Below are 22,527 nucleotides of genomic sequence, written 5' to 3' on the forward strand. Positions count from 1 at the left end.
TCATTTGATGTCTGTGCTAGGTAACCACGTCATCCCCAAAGGCTAAAAGTAATCGTGTGTTGTGTGGGTGTTTCTTTTTAAGGATCACATGTGTCAGTGATGGATCCTCTGAGTCTGTTCCATGCTGATTAATGGCAAGTGTTAAACACAAAGCACAGTCATTAGCTGCAGGAGAAGGAGTGCATCGAGTCGCTAACAGATCAATCTGACGAGGCCCCTGCAAGGTATAACTTTCCTGGCTATCTGGTAAAGTTTCCCTCTGCACAAGGAGGCATGATTACATACTCAAACAAGCTGCCCTGACATGACATCAATATAGACAAACACAAATCCAATCATGCATGTACACACAACACACACACACACACACACACGGACAAACACACTGCAGGCTGAGAAATTGTTTTGCATAATATTCGTCAATATTCGTTAGAGCTTTGTTTGTGGGCCCTGCTCACTATTATTAAATATAATCAGCAATATTGTTTATAAGCGCCGTGTTGAAATTTACTTACTACCTACTGAATCGTTCTACCTACCGCTGCCTCCATCTGTAAGTTTGTTTGCGTTATTGTCGGACTTTGGTGTTTTAAAGGGTTAGTTTGGATTCACCAAAGTCGCACAATAACACAAACACCCAATCAAGGCAGCAGCAACCACTGTGTTCTGCAAGGTAAAATGACTGATTTTGTCAATGGAGTCTGGTGCCTTTGAAGAGAGCATAGATAACGGCTTTAGTTCCCCGTCGGTAAGAGCTGTCTGACGGCAAGGTAAAGCAGTGAAAACTAAAAGGGATATTGATTTCTTTTTAAACGCGCCTTGCTGCTGCCCACGTTCACAGCAGCACATTGCTTTGCTTCCATGCTGGAACTACTGTCCGCTTCTCCAAACCAGGGGCGACCGGCATCTACTGCAGGTAATACACAGACTATGAAGAAGTACCAAATACAACCCCACTTCAAACTATTTATTTAATAGTTTTACTAGTTATGAATCCACCTAATATTTATTTTATCACCTCTGGAGGTTTCAATCACATTGTATCTGCCGGTGAAGGTTCAGAGGCCCTGAGAAGAAAAGTCTGGATAAAGGGAATCATTGTTATGTTACCCTTTTGAATGCCAATAGAAAGATACAAAATAAGGGCAAATACTTGTTCCTATCCAACCCTTTAAAAAAAAACACACACACACACACACACACACACACACACCAAACTAACTATTATCTGTTGTGCTGGCGCTCCTTTAGTCAGAACACGTAGCCAAATCGTTCCCCTCTCTTGCATTTCACCTCAGCTCACCCTGAAAACAATCGAGACTGACACAGAAGGGAGAAAACAGGCCACGCTTGTCTTCCTTAGCCTATTGCTTGAAAGTTCTTCGCTCCTCCTACACAAATGTGGTCAACGTCTTGAGGGTTTTATTCTCTTGCAGAACGAACAACCAACTCCCAAACGTATACCTCTCCTCATCCCTTTGTGCAATTACTTTTTTTGCCATACCAACAAGTCCCAACAGGTTCGCTTAGGAGAAGACAGTGATGTTTGGCTCTGGGCATTGGCCACAGCACATATTGTATGTGAAAGAAAAAAGATTTCCTTCACCATGGCACCATGTTCACTCAGCTCCTATTGTCAATGCTGACAAGAGGCAGCGGGGAGCCTCAGACACACTGATGGCTTCATTCAAGGTGGCAACAACAACAAAAAAGACATTGGTTTCATATACAGTACCAGTCAAAAGTTTGGACACACCTTCTCATTCAATGTGAATGGTACTGGTGCTGTAGCTTAATCTATTATGCATGCAGCATGCATGCGTTACAGTTTATATCCCTGCAGAGAATCCAATCTGATTTGCCTTTGATTATAATTAAATAAGAGCCTCATTAAAAAAAAGAAGAATTCATCAAATTCCCACTAGCAATTGCAATTTTCTTCTGGCCTCAGGATAATCCCCTTATCATCATTTGTAAAAGCATCTAGTGTTGAAATCAATCAACTTAGTGCCAACAAACTCTGCCCTCATCTGCTGAGCTGCAGTATTACAAAGACTTTCTGTTTAACCCCCCACACGTCACAGTGAATGGCAGCGGGAGACTTTCTCTAAGGGCAAAACTGTGAAAAACAACAACTTTGAAGTGCCCGGAACTCAACTCTTCTGACATTTTCTCATTATGAGGAAAGATTGTCTTCCACAAACCATTAAGTTTTATTTATCATGGTAACCGTTCACTCCAAACAAATGTCACGCTGCAGGATTAGCAGCTTCTGAACCAGTGTTGTGAAGCAGAAGCCTTTTATTGTTTGAAATAAAAAGAAGCCAAAAAGATATTAAGATGGCCGAGTTAAAAGAGCTCCCTTGTCAATGTTAAGTCATTCCAGATTCTACTGGTTTCTTCCCACTGTGCTTTATGACTTAGGCCTCAGAAACTACCACAAAGCTGATATTTCATTCAATGATAAACTTTTCTTGACAAAAACAAAATATTAGTTTGATGATATCTCCCTTCAAAAAGCTTTTTATCCAACCAGTATTCACAATCTTACAGACCGTCAGATGTGAGCGTTACTAATTTAAATGATGTGCGTCTGCGTATCTTCACTTTGCACCAATGCTGCGCAGCATTGAGACTACATTTGCAGTAGAAGACATTTTATTGATTGGGTTTAGAGTTGGGCTGTTTATTGGCAAGAATCTGGTGATACGAAAAACATCATGATACAGAAGCAAAATATTGCGATGTATTGCGATGCTGAAAGCAAAGCGATATGTATTGCTCATTTTAGAAAAACTGTCGTGGTAAAAAGAACACACCACCATATGCATAAACGTCTGAGCAAAAAACTCAGAACAGGGGGGGTCTGCGTTTGCATTCATTACAGTTCCTGTAACATCATGGCACTACTTTGTGTGCAATAAACTATAAATAAAAAATGGATAGCGTTTATAAAAACATAATATTGCGATACTTAAGTGTATATTTTCTAACACCACTAGTTTAAAGTTTCACCTGTTCTTTAGTCCGCTCAATAATTGTGTAGTCTCCTAAATGTGCGAAATACTAACTTTCTCCTATTCAATATTAAAACAGCTAAATAGGATAAGAACATAAGTATATCCCTTTTTAGTGTGTCAATTGTTTTTTTATTGGCCTGACCAACACTGGGAGTTAGGAGTAATGTCAATATGCATGTCAATACAATAAGATGTATTTTGAACGCCTTACCAAAGACTTCATCTTGTGATTCAGGTTCAGGTTCTGCTGCTGCTTCTGCTGCTGCTTCTACAGGTGCTGCTTCTACTACTGCTGCTGCTTCTACTACTGCTGCTGCTGCTGTTGTCATCTCTGCTTCGGGTTCAGGCGACGGAGCCTTTAATGGGAACACAAAAACAGATTGAAGAGGTGAGGTGCTGAGGTGCCATAGCAACAGAGGAAGGACAGAGACCAACAGAGAGTGAGAGGATGACGGGGATAGTTACACCTATTTAGCCTATATAATTACAGCAGAATTATGCTCAGACTTATTCATCCAACATTCAAAAGAAGGTGGCACACTCTTTTCTGAAATCACATACAGTATATATTGAGATTTGAAAAATCTAAATGATCTGGATTTTAGGAAGGATTCATTCTGTAAAAGCAAGTGGATTAGACAAGAACATTTGTTTTTAAACGTTCATAATGATATATGACTTGTAAAATTGTCATAAATATTTATTTAGGATTGATGGGCAAGATTATAAATTTGATTTATTTTTAATGTACAATAATGTACTGATCATTTATAGTTGTTGTACATCCTCAAAACAAGACATTTTGAATAGTTAGGAAGAGTATTTATGGTTTAATCAGAAATGTGCATGTTTTGAAAGTCTCAAATGATAGCACTGTGTCAAAAACATCAAAAAACTATCAATAATCTACAAGTAAATGCATACTTAAAGAGTGCCAACTCGAGTCCTTGATGGTAATAGAGTGTAAGCATGTGCAGAGAATGGATATAAGCTATTGCAATGTTCACAGATGATAGCTGTTGTTGGTGCTGTGACCAACTAGTCCCTTGTGTCAGCTGCAACAAGAGCTGTGAATGTCCTTCAGAAACAGATCATAATACAAATTCTGTGATTTAATTAAAATGTTTTGCATCTTCATCAAATCGGTTTGAAAACCGTTAGTTTTCAATCTGAAGATTATTTTTCAAGATTCATTCATTTATTGTTTGGTCTCAGAAAATAGTGAAACATGTCCATCCCAGTTTCTCAAAGTCCAAGTTGATGTCTTTAAATGTCTTGTTTTGTCCGTCCAAAACCCAAAGATATTCACTTTAATATGATTCTAAGAGGAAAAGCAGGAAGTCTCCATATTTGAGAGGCTGAAAACAGCCCTTTCATTTATGCATGAAAAATGACCTTAATAATCGATCAACTAATGTCTACTTCTATCATGTTGCTTTTATTTGGTCATTTTATTGGATTCTGTTTTAATTTTTTGATGTTGTGAAGCACAAAAATGGCGCTATACAAATCAAATGTAATCGTATTATTAGTCTATCAAAAAGCCCTGATTCTATGTTGATGCATGTACTTGTATGTATATACTAGTTGATGTTGCTGCGCCTGAAGAAGGTCATGACGTCACCAGGGGGAAGCTTATACTAAGGAAACAAAGACTAAATGACACCATTTAATCTTTGAGTGGAAACAACATACACCGTCTTATCAGGCTTTCCAGATATATCCAAGTATTGATTTAGCAGTAACTCCCCGTCAGCTCTGGTCGGATTCAGGCTGTCTAAATTAAGGATTTTTCAAGATCAATCGTTATACCCACCTGTACTGGCACTTCTGAGTCACTGGGTGGGACAAATTAATCCCCCGTCACTTGGCTCTAAAACTAATAAGTCCCTGTGTCATGATCATTATTTTCTATATAGATATGCTTTTCATAACAAGTAAAGTTTACTTTTTCAATTGAATGCTTCCAAAAGAAAAAGATCTAAACATCTGCATATGCTAATCCTCACGCTTTATAAATCCTCTTACAGATTCCCTCCTCCTCCGCCTCTCTGATGACAATGTGCACTCATATCCCCAGCTTCCTCTTCCGAGTGGGCTTGCCAACATGGGGTATCAACACAGCCGTTCAAAAACTCTGTATGCTCATGTAATGATGAGCAGCGTGCTCAGAGAAGCGCAACTGTAACACAGCCCTGTGAGCTGCGGGGACGTGGATGAGTGCGGTGAGCAAACACTTACCCATGCAAATCATGTAAAAGGTCAACAAAGTGCCTCGCTTTTGTATATTTTATTTGTCAATTCAGTTATGTCATTTTGACTTTCAGGGACTTTAAGTATGATAAATATGGGCCCTCAAATGTGTAAGAATTACACTTAAAAACTCAAAGCAATTATTTTATATATAAATATATTTAGACATATCTGCCTCAGCTCTTCAGCCTTGCAGACATATTAGACTGACAGCTCTATTATCATGAACCTAGCAGCACGCCGCAGATCGCAGTCAAGTAGACATTGTGCATATCCAAATAAATAACACTAACGTTACTTTGGGGTGACACATGGCCTTACAGAGATAATATAAACAAAGGAACGTCAGCCTTGATCTTTAACAATAATTCATAATTCATCTTAAAGATATGTCAGCAACCAACCTATCGGTCCTTTTCTAAATCTCATCAACGTTCACACAGAACTAAAGAGGAAGCAAGTTGACCTGCTCTGAGCAGACTGCACCAGCTGCACCCATTCTTCACACCAATATTGCATTGCGCCACTGAATAAGCATCGACCCACCCTTTACCGCGCCTCTCCCCCCTCTGCAGAGCATGGTTAGTCACAAAGATACCAAACCGATGCAGTCGACGAAATAAGCCCAGTGTTTGGGCTTTTTAATTCTCATATTGTTGTTATTTCGGTGCAATCTATGGCACAATAGTGTCCTTGGGGATTAATAAAGTTCTATCTCATCTTATCTGGCCATCATTAGTGTTGGGAGAAAAATGGAAGACAAGAAATATGTGGTCTAATGCGGTCCGTGGGCAGCAGCTGTCAGCCTGACTTCACACCTACCTCCCACTGGTGGCTTATTAACTATACGTAGGTCTTGTTAAGCAGAGATTCTGTATACGTCGGTGCCGAACACAGTGAAGCATCGCCTGGCCTAGGGGCATGTTAAGGAGTTCAGGGAAACAGCTCAATTAGAATCACACTTTTATTCCATTATAGCAATCTTTCATGTTTTCCTGGTAGCCTCCGGTTATTCCGGTGATGGAAACTGCCACAGTGAAATGTTGAAGCCAGTGACTAAGTATCTTAAAATGCAGTTCCTCTAATCTAATGGCTGCTAGATGTTGTCTCTGTGAAAACTCCAATGTAACGGAGATAATCTCACTTGAATTACTTAATTTCTTTAATATCATGTATATTCTCATTTTTGTTCTTTTTCTACCAAGAAAGGTAACACAGTCCCACAACTGTTACTAATAGATAACCAAAAAAGAGCGAGTCAATTTGAGTTGAGCCGTCCCATGCAGTGGAAATGTGGCATAAAATAACTCCGACTGTGGTGCAATAGTCTTAATCTCAGATTTTGCAAGCGCAGAGTCACTGAGAGAAAAGCCAAATGTGGTATTCAGGGGATTCAATAGATTTAAAGAGGAAACTGGAACACAATATTCCTACTGTGAAGTAAATATCCTGTAACGCAAATAAAGTCAAAACAGCATCACATAATATTTAGAAATATTAAAATAAAGAATGAGGAATCATCAGATGTGTGGATCTGTCTCACATAGAGCGCTCTAATAGGTTACAATGGTGTAGCTGAGCCACAAGCTCCCTCATCTGGAGACTTTGGTCTTCAATACAGTAGTTTCAGTACCAGGACTGTATCACAACCAGGCACACAGAGGGATTGACAAAGATACATCATATTGTGAAGTTACACCGTAAAATAATCTCTCCAACATGCATGGTTCTGAAGTGGTGAACCGCCTGTCAAGCCTCGTTACAGCAAAGACTACTTAGCCTTTCAAATCTAGAGCGCCTTTTCAACAGGATTTAACTTTTAAATCTTATTACAACTCCAGCTACTGGTTTCTTTTTATCGGAGATGATAAGCAGGTGCTTCAACCCATTTACAGGTGATTTGGTCATAAGTGGCACTTACTCACTGTAGAAGAAGAACATTACTTCTTTGGTGGCAGCCACCTATTATAAATGCACTTTAGCTAATTCTTCTCCATTAAGTTATGTCTGTATTATGCAAAATTAATAGCTTACTGTACAACCTCATGCTTCTTCTATACACAACCTGAGACTGTGAACTGTAGGTTATACCTGTAGGCGGAGAGAGCACTGGTAATAGTTACAGCAATCTCTTTTTCATGTTCGTTTTCAAGATGAGAAAAGCACAATGGCTGCATTGCATCCTGGTCTTTTGAGGTTATTGTCAGTTGAGAAATTGCTCTGTGTCTTTGCTGCGATGGATCTCTCTCTGATTGTTCACTATCAGTAGAACATTTTAACGCTGGAGGGGGGGAAAAGCGTGCACTTCGATTATGAGGCCTTGACACCACATCCTGATGTTTACTGTTGATGTCTGAGATAGCTGAAATATCGATTCCTCTCACTGTAGCTGAGCAGAAGCTCTATGATGATCTGATGTGTAACATATTCTATGGTTGGCCAGTAATCACGCCAAGATCACCCCACAATGGGGTCAGAAATACATGGTTCAATGCAAATATATGCTATTTTTAACAGTGGTTGTTGTATCACTAGTTGCAATTTCTCTTTATATAGTGTCAACCCAGAGAGTCAGATCAAACAAATTGCGTTATGAGATGACTTCATTTGTCATACAAAACGGCTTAGTAACGGTCTATTTTTGAATTATTTGCTTTGCATGAAGTGACAACTAAATCTGTCAAGATCTCAGCATACTACACCATCTACTGTCTGTAATTCAGTGTTGACAACACACCGTCCAGTGCGTCAGGAGCAATCAATTTCATCAAACTATGTGCCTTTGTTTCTCCTCTGGCAAAAACACAACATTGAGGAGCAATTAGTTATTATCCAGTGATTCAGAATGGGATTTAAAGCTGTAAAATCAGAGGTGTGAACATTTCAAAGACATATTTTGCCAGAACTGTTATGGCGGTGTGACTTAGGAGGTATGGGTATATTTCACCCTTCCTGAAATGATGAGGGGCTGGGAGAGGGATCACGACTCAGACAACAGCATCTCAACACAACCTATTTTACTCTGTCACACTCTGTTCCTGCCTAGCTGTCACTATGACAACTGGCTGTTTTGCCAGACCTTTAAATTGACTTTGATGTCATGATGAATTGAGCCTAAAAGAAAGGGGGAAACAAATGATAGAGATAAAGATATATAGCTTTGGTGCGACATGCTGCCCTAACACCCTTCATGGCAGCTCCACACATGACAAATGAATCCACTTCTCTTCTCTCTCTCCATATACCATAGTATGCTTTGCAGACTAAGGAAACAAATCCTGTGTGGGCTGAGCCATCAGCCTCCCTGCTGGTGCACTCCGCCCATTACAGGCATCGGCCAGGTAGTCGGCCGCAAGCCAGACCACACAGGCAGACCGCAGGTTTTTACGTTGCTGCCCGCAGCCTTAAAAGACGTTTTTCTTTCTACACCTCCTTGCTCACAGTCTGGCATTATAGGGCCGCTCACTGAAACTTCATAAAGTCTGATCGCAGCCTCAGCCAAAATGGCCCAAAGTCATTATATCCGGAGTAATTTTTAAAAGCTGTGACAAAAAGGACTTAAGGAAAGCCGGGGTTAATGACATGATGTCATTAAATGACATTACTGTCTCAGTTTAAGCCTGATCCTCCTCCACACTTGGCATACGGGAACAGTTTCTGGCTTGTAATCTGTCATTTCTGTGCAGAAAGAAAAAGTCTCTCATACATAGTTGCTCTATTTAATTACAGCAATATTAGAGGCAGACATCTTCTGTCAAGTGCTAACCTTGGGGCGCAGCAGAGCTAGACCTTCAAGATTATTTCATACTTCATGTTAATACTATAGCACTGATGTAAAGGCTTTGTTTTTATCAACCTGTGCAAACCCACCGGTCCATCATTATGCTCTACAGTGCAATAATTGCTCCTGCCCACTTGACGACGGAATAAAGTCGTACAACAGCAGCAAACACAATCCATCAACCAGCCCAATGTCTCCCTCTAGTCCAGTTTACTGTTTTAAGCATACAATCTGACTCAGCAATACAACAAAATATTTTAAAACTATCCCTTTTGTTTGGATAGAAAGTTTCTACATGGACAGGGTGACACATTGTTTTTGCTGTGGATATAAGGATTTGGTGCCTGTTATTTTGGACGTCAATTATCAATGTCAGACAGCTGAACTTTGTGGGTGTAGCCAAACAGAGTCCTGATGATCACCGGACCAAAGGTAATGGTTAAATGAGACGTGTACCTGGAGAGGTTTTAGTGTCAGCCTTGATGCACACAATCATCTATTTACTTCCTCCAGTTCAAAGCGGGTTCTGGGTGTTGTTGAGGTGAGGGCTTATTATCGGGCAACGTATAAAAGCCATCATGCTTCGGATATTGCCATGAAAACCCGGCTCAATTAAGGGTGGGAAGCTGATGGTTACAGAAAAGCAATTGTTCAGTGTGCAAAATATTATGTTGGAAAAAGTTTCCCAGCTATTTTAGAAACTTGAGAAAGCTGACTATTCAAATTCAGTAGTTTCTTTCTTTTACATTAAAATCCTTCAGTTACTGTACTGTGCAAAATAAACAAAGTGGCTCTTAACATCTTTTAGCATTAATAAATTATCTAAGAAACAGTATATGTAGGTTTTTGTATTTCACACTGCCTGTTTTTACTCCAGTTTAAAGCCACCAGACTCCATTTACCTCGCAGAACACAGGGGGGTGCTGGTGTACCACTGAATTCATCAGTTAGCTTGTTAGTTATATTGTTTATATTGTGCGACTTTGGTTAGTTCGGATTCAGAGGTGGATCAAACGGCTACAGTTCACCGTCAAAAATATAAACTGTATAGCTGTCTAATGGCAAGATATAGTGGTGGAAATATTCATAAAATAACGTACACGCCTTTTGTTTTTGTTAGGAGGCTAAAATACATTTAGCTTAGCTTCCATGCCGGCACTCCCCTGGATTCTCGTTCCAAGCGCCGGAGGGGAGAGTTGTAACCACAAACAAATAAAAAACAACATTCTGAGCATCAACCATAGAGATATTTAGTAGTTTAGTAGTCATTTAGTATTTTGAGCCTTCGTGCTGCGTTACTATGAGATCTGATGTTTACAAAAAGATATTCAAGACTCACGCACTGTAACGTCTGACTGAAAGCTGAAGGTGAGGAATCACTTTGACTAAACAGAGTCCAAAGTCCTGCTGATAAAAGCCAGTGTTCACACTGATAAGGTTGAAGAAAACTCTCTAACACATGCTTTATTCTCAGCGCACAATGGAAAAAACACCTACAAACACACGTTAAGATTTTATTATTCCACATGCACAGAACGAGACATTAAAGCACCTGCAGCGAGGGCTCTTACCTTGCTGTCTGCGGGTGACTCCCTCTTCCCTAGATGCTGGCCCATGATGCTGACAGAGACTGCAACAACAAAAAACGAGTTTAAAACCAGGAGAAGACTGTAAACAGCAAAGTTATGTGAACATTATGCCCTCCTCCTTATCCAAGCAAGATGGGCTACCTCGAGTCAGTGTGTGAAACTGTAGCATCACAGAGCTATAAAAACACTGGTGCGTCTGCTAGTTTAGGGCGCTTCGTTTGGGCTGGTGTGAAATATATAAATATATCTACTGCGCTTAATAGTGAAAGAGCAGCCTTATTGGCATGATTTAAGGCTCTATATTGCAGGAAATGGCACTTTCAGTTTTTAATTAAAAGAAAAATGTCCCGCCATATCTCTCCTCATCTGTCCCTGATCTTGCACCCCCACTTTTAAATATAACTCAGATACAGGCTCACATGGAGGCAGCTGTGGCTCAGGAGGTAGAGCAAGTTGTTGGATCATTAAAAGGTCACACTAGAAGAACACTTGAAGTGAGTGAGAGAAAAATCTTTATATAAAATGTTTAAACTCCTTCTCACTTTCTGATATAACAGCTCAAATCCAGCACAGATATTGTGACGTGCATACGTGTTACCATGGTTACCTTTATCTTCCATAAATATAGGCTATACGCCGCTTATGCAGACTTCTTATCAGAGATCGCTTCCTGAGCGGTTCACAAGATGCAGCAGATGGATTTAATAGTAGTACTTTTGAATTTATGCTAAAATTATTTGTCTAGAAAATAAATTCTGTCTGATATAAATTGTTTTCAATCCTGTATGCGTGACTGAAGGACCAGGATAATCTTTTTTTTCATTTGTAAAACAGGTGGGGAAAGGTTTTTGGAGGTGATTTCTTTCTTTTGTCAGATTACTTTTTCTAAGAGTTTATTGTTTTAATGCTCATCAGACAATACACATTTTCTCAAATAACACTAGTAGCACAACAGGAGCTTGACGTGTTCTCACTTGGAAATACTCCGTTTGGTTTAGGCGAGGCACCTGGGTAGAGCGTGGTGGAGGCAAAACATGACGCAGATTATACAATTTCGCCGTCAGGCTCTTATCGACTCTCAAATTATACATTTGTGTTGCCGTTTTTGTGTAAATAACCCTTCACCTTCACCTTGTTTTCTTCCAGATTTTGAGCCATATAAACTTTATCAACCCTGAAATGAGTATCACAACAACAAACACTTGATCCTGACGCAAATAAATATCATCAGCCAAAAACAAAACAACCTATCCTGACAGCTTTTTATTCACCTGGCAAATCTTGTTTCCCTCACCTCTCAGGGCTTCCATAACTTTGCTTTCACACAACAAACTGCACGAGAGTCAACGAAAATGCTTCGTATGTACTTGGATTCCGATTTTTTACAACTTATTATTTTTAAAAATCGGTCTCATCCTCATTATCTGTGCCACCTGACTAAATGTGTGGTGGCCATGGAAAAAAGAATAAATAGGAGTGCTACTTTATCATTCAAAATGCTGCTCAATCACCAGCCATTATGATTCTAGGTAGTTGTGCAGTATTAAAACATGAGGAGGCACATAAGAGACTGTCAACTGTGTTACTGTGTCTCCATTCTGTTGACAACAGTATATGTCAACTCAAGTGCAGCAGCAGTAACTAAAAAACAAACAGCCATCAGGTGTACTGCCAAGTCTCTGAAAAGCACAAACATGTCCTGAAAGGTAAACTCCCCTAAAGGGAAAAAGAGGAAGCCAATAAAGGATCATCTCCACGTGGAAGTGGGAAATGCTTGTGAAGCAAGGAGAAGTCTCAGGTATCTCAGCTCAAAGCTCACTAACAACATAAAATCAACCACAAATGTTCATACTTTTCTTAAAGGTTCAAGTGAGACAAGACGAAACTTCTAACCGTGTTTATCAAACAGCGGTGCTAAATATTGCATGAATCAAAACCTCCGGCTGCTCCTACCACTCGAAGATAAAAAGGTCTTTCCTCTGCACTCACAGCATGTTGCACGTTTGGCTTTTAGGAGAGTTTTCCAGCCATCAAAAAAAGGCTTTCATCACCCATGGCACATTGACCAATTCCTTTTCTTTCTTTAATAACCATACATGGAAACAACATGGTATCCCTTGTCAAAAGTCTTAATGCTACACTACAGTTTGTGGTAACAAATGTTTGGTAATGAAGTTTATTGAATGTTATATTGATGTTGGCACAGGCTGCTAACATTATGGCTGGCTGCACAGCCAAGAAGGGAAGAATCTCCATACGGATGCCAGTAATGTTTAAAATTGATCTTAATTCATTCATGAATACAGTTATGCGCCAGCTTTATTATTCAAATTTCAAATGCACCAAGCCTCTCATAGTCCCTACTCACAGGGCAATCAGTCCAAAGGATTCAAAAATATGTTAATACAACCTTTGAACAATCGTTTATAAATAATTAAATCACGACCAAGTCAGTACTGCACATTCAGGTTCACGCACGATTTAAAATCTTTTTTATACAGTGAATACATTTAAAGCCTTGAGTGCCCTTACATCCATTGTCCCCTGAACAGGGAGCACAGAGGAGCACAGAGGAGCACAGAGGAGCACAGAGGAGCACAGAGGAGCACAGAGGAGCACAGAGGAGCACAGAGGAGCACAGAGGAGCACAGGGGAGCACAGGGGAGCACAGGGGAGCACTGTTTAACACTAGCAGCAGCTTATTAGTGCTCTCAGGGAGGAATGTGATTAAAATCAGCTTTGAGTTTATTATTTTATATCACAGCAATATGGCTCAAGGTAAACAGCTAGAGACCCAAAGGAACATTATTAGCAAAGAAAACACTAAACGACCAACTTAAGCAATTAGATATGCTCCCAGGAACTGAAGACTCACAAAACTCTTCAAACAAGAGTTTCTCATATCTGAACATAATTATATTAATGAGACATTTAACAGCCCTGAGCAACTTGTTAGGCTACTTGTAAGCAGTGGAACTACCTGTAAACGCATATCAACACCATATAAAGTCGTGGTGAACGTTTGCTATCAGTTGCCTAACTACGCATCCAGCAGACACAGAGCAACATCAGCTTTCATTTGTTCGTGTTTCTGTCCGCCCGACGAATACAAATGAAATATTCACGAACGGTGCGTCGGACAGTGGGGAGCACCACGGCAGTTACTGAGCTAATGTTGAGGACAAGTAGGTCTTCAACATCAAAACAAAAGCTATGAACTTCCTAAGCGACATTCCTCTTTCTAAAAAGGTATTAGAAAAATGATTCCCTGGTACGGTACATTTGGCATGACAGTATTAGTGTGTGTTAGAACATCTGTTCAACCTGAGCTGATGTTTTCACTAAATACAGTGAACAAATAGTGATCGACTCATAATCTTCGTACTAGAAGTGTGCAGCAGTGTCTCTATCTGCAGAGACCCTGCAGCCCTGCATTTTCTCTTTTATTTTTATTGTTGTGTTCGGGGGAGTTTTTGGCCGTCAATCTCTATAAAAAGATCGGTGCCAGATGTTAAGCACGGATCCAATAGGAGTCTACAAAAATGGTGGACGCCAACATTTAAATATACAATGCATGTTTCATAACGAGATTGAATCTGGGGCTGGCCGCTGGCAGGCACCGCAGCCCTCGGGAGGAGGGACCAACTCTGAATGTTGCGTTCACTAACCGCAACCGACACATTCTACTCATTGTGCCTTTAAAGCGGATTAGCTCTACAGAGAAACAATGCTGTGTGAAAAACTCATGACTTCCCAGGAGAATGTGTTGAATCATATGCGAGTGTGCTGGTGGTTGAGACATAACAGTCACAGAAAGCACAACCAAGTAGCTTCAAAAGTAAATCACAAACTCCCCTTCGAGTAAACAAAAAGGGACACACTTATATTGCCGGTGGCCGTGCATTCATTTGAGCGTAAAAGCTGTTATCCACTTTGTTCAACGTGGGGAAACGTCGCATGGATTCTTGCTACCTAACGTGAGGCCTTGCAGCCACTTTCGCTCTCAAGTGTTACACAATCGAGAGCTGAGATCCTGCAAGGACATGCAAAAGATTGTTGCATAATAGAGTGTGAGATGCGGAGAGGAGGGGGGGGTGATACAAAGCTGCAATTGGAACTCACCAGCAGTACTTTTTACATACACACTTGTTTGCCTGGCCTTTACTTTTTCCTCACACATTGCCCTGTAATTTAGACAGAGATAGGAAGGCGGTGGAAACTTGCAGCGAGAGAAACATTTTTATCACTCCTTCCCAAATTAACCCATATAAGTTGCTCATAATTGCCAGGTGTGTCTGAGTGCATCTCTTGCCTGTTTGCCTTTTAAATATACCATTAGGATGGAAATAGCTCTCGCAATAGGTTGGCACCTGGAAGAATCCATTACCACTCATGAGCAATTATCTATCAGTCCAAGCTGTCCATCACCTGAGGCTACTACATCCTCATAAGAACTGATGTTATACACGGCTTTAATGCAGATAACAAAAAGGAGCTTATTAGTTTGGGAAACAAACCTGCAAGTTGGCATTTAAACAAATCTCCCCCCATATGTTTTCTGTTTGCAGCACATCCTGGCCCTATTTTCTGTTCTCCGTGAACATTTCTTGTTTCAGTTTCGCACCTAAATGACGGAAGAGATCTTTAAAGAAAAGATAGCCAGCGCTTTGACAGTTTGTTTGAAAGAGAGAGTTGTGCGATAGCAGCGTTGTTGGATTGCATGAGGAATCGTACCTCGGCCACCTGTTGTCAATTTGGTTCAGGTAACATTGTATCAACCGATTAAAAATGACAATTCTTTAGTTTTTCAGGGGGATAGAGGTGCTACAGCTGTTTATTTCACCAACTGTAGCTCTGTGAACATGAAAAGGGAATACTTTACAACAACCACAGCAATAAAACTCCTGAGAGCAATCAGGCTTGCTTTATTAACCTGCAGTAAGTATGTTTGTGCTTTCATTTTGGAGAAACAATTACAAACAAAGCCAAAACAACTCCACGCAAATGGATTTCACACCACCGGGAATGCGTTGTCTGAAGGGTACTTCCTCAAAGCGAGGATCGGCGAGCATTAAACAAGACTTCTATAGGCCTATGACAGAGAGAAGCTGGATGTGAGCAACCCAGTAAACAATGTGCTGCGTTTCTTTCTTTGTGTGCAGCTTGTTAGAACATCAAAGTGTCACCCGCTACAGTACAAGCATTACATACAAGTAGAAGCTTCCCACAAAAGGCGCAGATGAAAAAAATAAATATTTGGGGAATATAAACGTCACGGTGGGGAAGACAGGTACACTATGTCTGGGGAGTAACAGAACGAACGTTTTCACCAGATGACAACAGAGTACCTGTTTTTGTTCAGCATCATCCTTTCTGTATCCTTTTGTTTTTTTCTCCTGTTCCTCGCTCATTTTCAGGTTGTAGTCGGCGACTAGTGGTGCCCGCTTTAATTGTTTTAATTGTTTGATGAAGAGTGATTGTGATTGGTGGTTCGCTATGCATGCAGAGCCTGCATGTCGCTCAGCAACAAACTCTGTGTGTCAAAGAAGCCTTAAATCAGAGTTAATAATGTGTTACGGCTTCCAGATACAACTCCGGATGGTTGTGAGTTCAATACCAGGGCTGCCACCATTGTAGATGTTTTAGAACAAGTAATTGTATGGGAATACATTTTTAAAGTAACCCTACCAGCCCGGGTCACAACATTGCGGAAGACACAAAAAATGAAACGGAAAAAAGTGACATCTTATTATCAGAGATACATCCTGTTGTTATTATGAAGTTAAAATACAGGCCAGTGTCATAAGATTTTTTGCATTCAAAACTGCTTCTTCCTGATTGAGTTAAAGCAGCGCAGCGGCGTTCAACAAACATCCTATAGTGACTACAGCACTAATCTACAGTAACCACTGCATGCATATCTGATTTGATAAGAAGCCTGCCTGGCATAATGCTGCACAACATGCTGACAAACCCATTTCTTAGTCTTCCACTAAAGCTGTAAGTGGCTGGAACACGCGTGCGTCTGTCTGCCGTTGCCTGGTTCCTTTGTTTCGCTTTAAATTTGCAAGACAACAACTTCTTTTTAACACTCCAGCTGCCCTCAGTGACTGCACCGTGTTGCACTCTACTGAGAGTCAATTACGTAATGAATACGGAGCGAGCTTGTGAGTGTAGAGGGAATGAGAGGGGACACAAGAGAGTGATGCAATGGGAAATAGTGATGGAGTAAAGCACTGCCCATGTACCAGTGAAAGTACTCTACTCTTGACAAGAGATTTGAGGTCAAAGGTCAACCTCTGCCCCTGAGGGAGCGCATTGGCTTGTGCAGTGATGAGTGCATGCTGCAGGAAGCCTCGCTCCCTCTCTCCTTCTCCTTCTGCCTCATCTTGATTGTTTTCTGTGAGGCCAGATCAGGGCGGTTTCAATAAAAGTCAAGGTGAAAGATCGAGTAAGAGCGATACTTGGCACGTAAAGAGCTTTGAGGATGGTGTATGTTTTTCCTAGCCAGAACAAAAAACATAAAAGCAGAAGTTTAAGGAATGGAATGAATGGTGTATTTATCTGCTCTACATAGCTTGCTATTAAACATTTTTGCCGGACCATCCTATTCTGATGGCCCGATGTGTCTTTATTTCTGTGTATTCTACATGCAACAACAATTTCCAAGCATGCTGTCTTTTTGCCAGGGACACAATCTCAGAACCCATCCACTATCGGCCCGACAATTATTTCTCCACTGGACAACATTTGGGGATTTCCGATGGGCCAAGACTCCTTCTTCTGCGAGTTGGTATAATAATGGAAAATGAAGATGATGTCTACGACCAAATTGTATATCTATCATCTGCTTATTGAGATTACTACTCGTCATCAGATGACAGCTGATGATTTCCGAAAGTGCATTTCGGCCAATGTGCTCCTCCACTTTTTCTCAACATGGACTGTTAACCTGCATGCAGCCAAACCAGCTCAAACAGGATTGGGTAATCCTACTAGAACGCTTCAGATACCAAAATATTGTCCCATTGCCTCCAGATTCTGCATTCATATGCTGATATCTGTTTATAGAGATTACATAAAGCTTTACCTTCAGTCTTCTAGCAAAGTATCATTTATGTTGCCATCAAGTTCATATTTAAACCCTTTAAAAAGATTCTCATCAAGTGGAGGCGGTGACAGCATTTTTGACCAAACTGTAGCTTAATTAACTCGCTAGCTAAGGTTGTCATTATCAGGCTGTAAATGAAAAGCCTTCATTTGTCTACCTCTGTTTTGTTGTTACGTCAGAATTCTCAGAAAGGTTTTATGAACAGAAAGTATGTCAGGTGTAGCAACATTGACCGAGGAGGGAGGGACCATGGAGTCACTTGAATCATATCCGCATTTTTGGCTGATACCCATCACTGCTATGATCACATACTCCTGAGCGCCATCACTCCTCTTAGACAACAATTCCTGTCTGGCTTGAGCCACACACACACACACACACACACACACACACACACACACACACACAACACACACACACACACACACACACACACACACACACACACACACCACACACACACACACACACACACACACACACACACACACACACACACACACACACACACACACACACACTTTTGCAGGAGGAGGGGTGAGTGTACAAACAAATATTCAGCTGTTACTCTACACAACATCTTTACATTTCTGAGAGGACCGCTGTGGGACTTTCCTCTTGAACAAGCACATATGGTTCTGAGGGAATATTTGACTCCAGTGGAAAAAAACAATACTCCCAGGGGTCCAATGCTGTGAATAGCTATTTGCTTGATTAATTCAAGCATATACTTGTTTTACTTTGTTATGCATGGGAACCTCCCGTCAATCTCTAGGGTGTTCTAGTGATATAGCCTAGGGCCTGAAGCTTAAACTCAACGCTCCTCAATTGAGATAACACAACCACTGCCAACTGGGGTTTGTTTTCAAATAATCCAAGCTACAACCTCTCAACTTGGATCTGGAGGCAAAAATATTCAGCTCCACCATCTGCTGTGATTCCTGTGGGGAACAGCTGACGCACTGCAGTCTGCGAGTGACGCCACCGCGGATGGCGGTGTAGCACCCTGAGTTGACTGGCGGCACCACACCTTGCGGAAAACTAACAACACGGTGTTGCAGAGGGGGGTGTTGATGAAATAGCGGGTAATGTGACTCAACCTGTCTGCCAAGAACAGGCGCATACAGGAGGGGAAGTGTGATAAGAGAGGAAGTTTGTGGGTTTTGGACGGAAGTTGATTAACCTCAGTGTATCACCTGCGTAACACGGACATTGCGTGCAGTCAAACGCACATTGTGTGAGCAAGATGGAAAACAATATATCTAACAAAACAACTAGGTTCTCACTCAACTGACTGACAAACTACACTTAAAAAGGGAAAAATCCCCTAAATCAAAAATAAATATTTTTACTCTTACCTGTGGTGCTATTTATCAATTTAGATTGTTTAGGTGTGAGTTGCAGAGGGTTGGAAAGAGATTATTTGCCTTTTCTTGAATATTATGAAACCAGATGGCACTCCAGATAATACCCAGACCCTGTTGTGAGCATGTGCAAAATATTTTCTTTCTACCGAACTACACCCGCCAACGAGTGAGCCTCTCATCCACGCATAGATTCACGTTTCCTTCTGCGCGGTGATACAGTTGGCCGGTGTAATTCGGCACTCACACCAAAACAATTTAGACTGATAAACACCACTACAAGTAAAAGGAAAAATATGTATTTATGATTTTAGGGTGAGCTGTCCCTTCAAAGTTGGCTGGTATACGCTTGTCTTGAACAGAAAGACTAAGGAATGCAGAGTGACGCACGTGATGGCTGAGCATACCTCTTGGCATTTTCTCTCTTGGCTAAGCAGAGGAAAATCCAATGAAATCTTAAAGGAATGCATTCTTGCGGCCTTCCCAGCTCAGGTAGTCACAGGCAAGCAGAGGCTTCTCCTCAAACTATGTGCCGGTTACAACTGCTGGCATCCCACTACATATACACCAATACAAGCCTTTTCTGTCTTGTTAGTAATCCTGAACATGCCACAAAATTGATAAGATCATTCCAAAGAGAGTTCTAACCCTGCCGCATCTGTGTCAAAAGCGAAACAAATACAATCATGTCATGCCATGTGATTTTCAGGCTACATGGTGCACCTGATATGATATTGAGTATGATATTTGTCACTCAGCATTTCAACGAACATGATCTGCTTTGGTTTCTGTCTTTATCAACTAATGAAGGATGAAAAAGATGAAGATTAAACCTGCATGTAGTTTTTATCAAATGGAGCCAGAGGTTACCTTGCTGAATGTTCCCTGGCTAGAGGACATCCAGGGCTGCAGGCTCTCAGTGCAGTTCAGACGTGAGCAGCCACTCATGTGTGCGAGTTCTTTATTTATAGAATGTGCAAAGCAGTGACAGTAACTGAGCATGTCAATGCTTAGGCCCACTCTCTTTTGTTGTTGTTGTTGTTTTTTTACATGAAACTAACTACAGTATGTGTAAAAAATGACAGCCCGTATCTTATCGCATAGGGTTATATAGTATGGTTAGGGTATATTGTGTATGCTGCTGTTACATCCTGGCAGTCCATAAAGCCTGGATAGTTTCTGTTCAAGGCCTTCACTGTTTTGATGTAAAGTCGAGTAACAAGTGGAACTTCCTGCTGAACAGTCCTCGCCTAAGATGCAGAGTGACGTAATACTTAATGTCCTCCATGCTTAACAGTGTTTGTTTTCGGCTGCCTAAAACCAGTGGACCAGTCTATCCACAGGCTATGAAAAATAAAATGCAATATATTTAAACCATTGATGACATGTTCCCTTCTCATACAGCCCTACAGTGCAAAACTTAATTTAAAATCTTCTAATTTAAAGAAAACACAGTTTGGTGCATAATTACATGACTTGTGTAACATAATTTATACTTCACAGGAAACTTTATAACCATATGATAAATTCGGCATATATATACGAGACGCATATTAAATTTAATTGAGAACAAATAACTGGTTTACCTGTTGGCCCAACGGTCCACTTCTACGAAAACACACTGGGGTTTCCGGAAGCAAACAGTGTGGAGCAATTAGAAAACTCTTAATTTTATTAGGTTAAATTCCTGCTTGGCTTGCCGTATCTATGCCGAATTAAAGAAAACCTTCTAATGATTGACATAAACCCTTTAGCCTTATTTAACACCGCGTGTTTTATTGTCACTAAGCATATAATCGTTAAATTGCCTTCCCTGTTAACTGTGATTGGTTCAACGAGAGAGAAGGCAACAAGGAGGGTGGTGGTTGTAGTAGTGGTGGGGGTGGAGGGAGACGGTGTCAAAAGCACATGACAAAGCAGTGACACTGTCTGGTGGCATAGATGCTTGTTAAACAACACTTACTACGAACAGTCATTCCGAGTTTAGATAGACTGGGACGTGCAAACAAAATGACATGTAGAGTAAATTTTCCCTGCAGGTTTTGAAACGGGCTGTTACGCATTGTAAACAAGTCGACGGGGATAACATTACTATCTTTACACCACGTATCCTGCGGTAGAAAAAAACAGTAATGCGATAGTAATGATGTCTCCAACACATGTATGTAACTGTCTTTACACTGGCTTTCTCACCATGCATTTGTTTTGTTTTTGTTAATGTTACTGTGCACATACCCTTCTCCGGTTAGTCTGTGTCAAATGCATCCACAGCTGAGCCTTGTACTGGATGTAACCAACTGTCAGTCTTCCTTCGACGGTGGTCGTCAACAGCATCAACAATAACACTTTTTCCTCCTTTATGGTTCGCCGTTGCCGTATTCACCAAAGTCTCCGTAACAAAAAAATGGAGAGAAAAAACGTGTCTCGGTGGTGCTTCCTGATTTAGGTACAGTGGGGATGATTTTGTTTGTAAGGGGTGGGGCGGAATGCAGCTTTAGTCCGCCAAGAAATGTCGGGCTAAAAAACTCGTTGGTGCACGTCTGTGCATGATTAGTAACTCGTGCTTCATGGTAGGAGGGTGAAATAAACGCGCGAAACAGAGACGTGATTTTGAAATACATAAAATGACTCACACAGCTGCAGGATATCAGTGACAGTAAGCTAAAGACGTCTCTTTTCCTGCATGTCCACAGCATTGCTCAAGGGCACCGTTGTTGAGGAAGAGGTGTGGCATTCGCTGCAAACATTTTTCATTCAGTGCAGTTGAAGGGAGCCTAGGATGTAGGATTGTCGTTGCCAACGGCTGCTTCTCTGTTATTGTTGTGAATATGAGTATAAAAAACTTGAAACAAATAGCAGAATATTTATATTATCAACACTTTGTGCAACCATACCTCTGTTCCTCTCTTAAGTGAAACATGTAATCATATAATAAAGTAGCCTAGGGTAGGCTATAGTGTTATGTTCTGCTACACCTGCTACATGGCTGATTGTAATTAAGTATATTTACAATAACACTATTTGCTCAACTTTGCAATTGAAAACAAGATATGATCCATAAATTAAACTACCAAGAAGGATATATAAAGTCATTGAAATTCCACCCTTTTTCTAAAAAATGAAAACAATGCTTACATTTTAATGCATTCATGGATAGTATACTGAACAGCAGCCGGCCCACATTGAAAATTAATCAAAAAAGTTTCTTTCTTTCTTTACTTAAATAGGCTTTTAACCCAGTGGTGCATTGTGTCATAATCCACCCATCAATGCATCAGTAATGATAGCACCATTATAACACCGACAAGAGCAAATTTGTTGCATTCTGAGTAATTCACTTTTGGTATTTTAGGTACATTTAGTTGACATTACTCCTGTAATTTTACTTAAGTAACATTTAGAATTTACG

At 40.7% G+C, this 22,527-nt stretch overlaps 1 protein-coding gene across 2 annotated transcripts in view; it reads right to left on the reverse strand.

Annotated features, from left to right (window-relative positions):
• LOC115021505 (myelin basic protein-like) overlaps nt 1–21,467 on the reverse strand; it is a 46,680-nt gene extending 25,213 nt beyond the window's left edge. Inside the window, exons 1-3 of one of the 2 annotated variants that reach the window (XM_029452001.1) lie at nt 21,354–21,413; nt 10,626–10,684; nt 3,232–3,376 (exon numbers count right to left, since the gene is read on the reverse strand). In XM_029452001.1, coding sequence (XP_029307861.1) covers nt 3,232–3,376; nt 10,626–10,670 — 190 coding nt within the window. In that variant the 5' untranslated portion in view covers nt 10,671–10,684; nt 21,354–21,413. Of the gene's footprint in view, nt 1–3,231; nt 3,377–10,625; nt 10,685–21,353 lie in introns of both variants that reach the window. The other variant, XM_029452000.1, reaches the window with a different exon arrangement.
• Nucleotides 21,468–22,527: the final 1,060 nt, after the last annotated feature.

The sequence above is a fragment of the Cottoperca gobio genome, chromosome 16 (genome assembly GCF_900634415.1).
Source record: "Cottoperca gobio chromosome 16, fCotGob3.1, whole genome shotgun sequence".
NCBI lineage: Eukaryota > Metazoa > Chordata > Actinopteri > Perciformes > Bovichtidae > Cottoperca > Cottoperca gobio.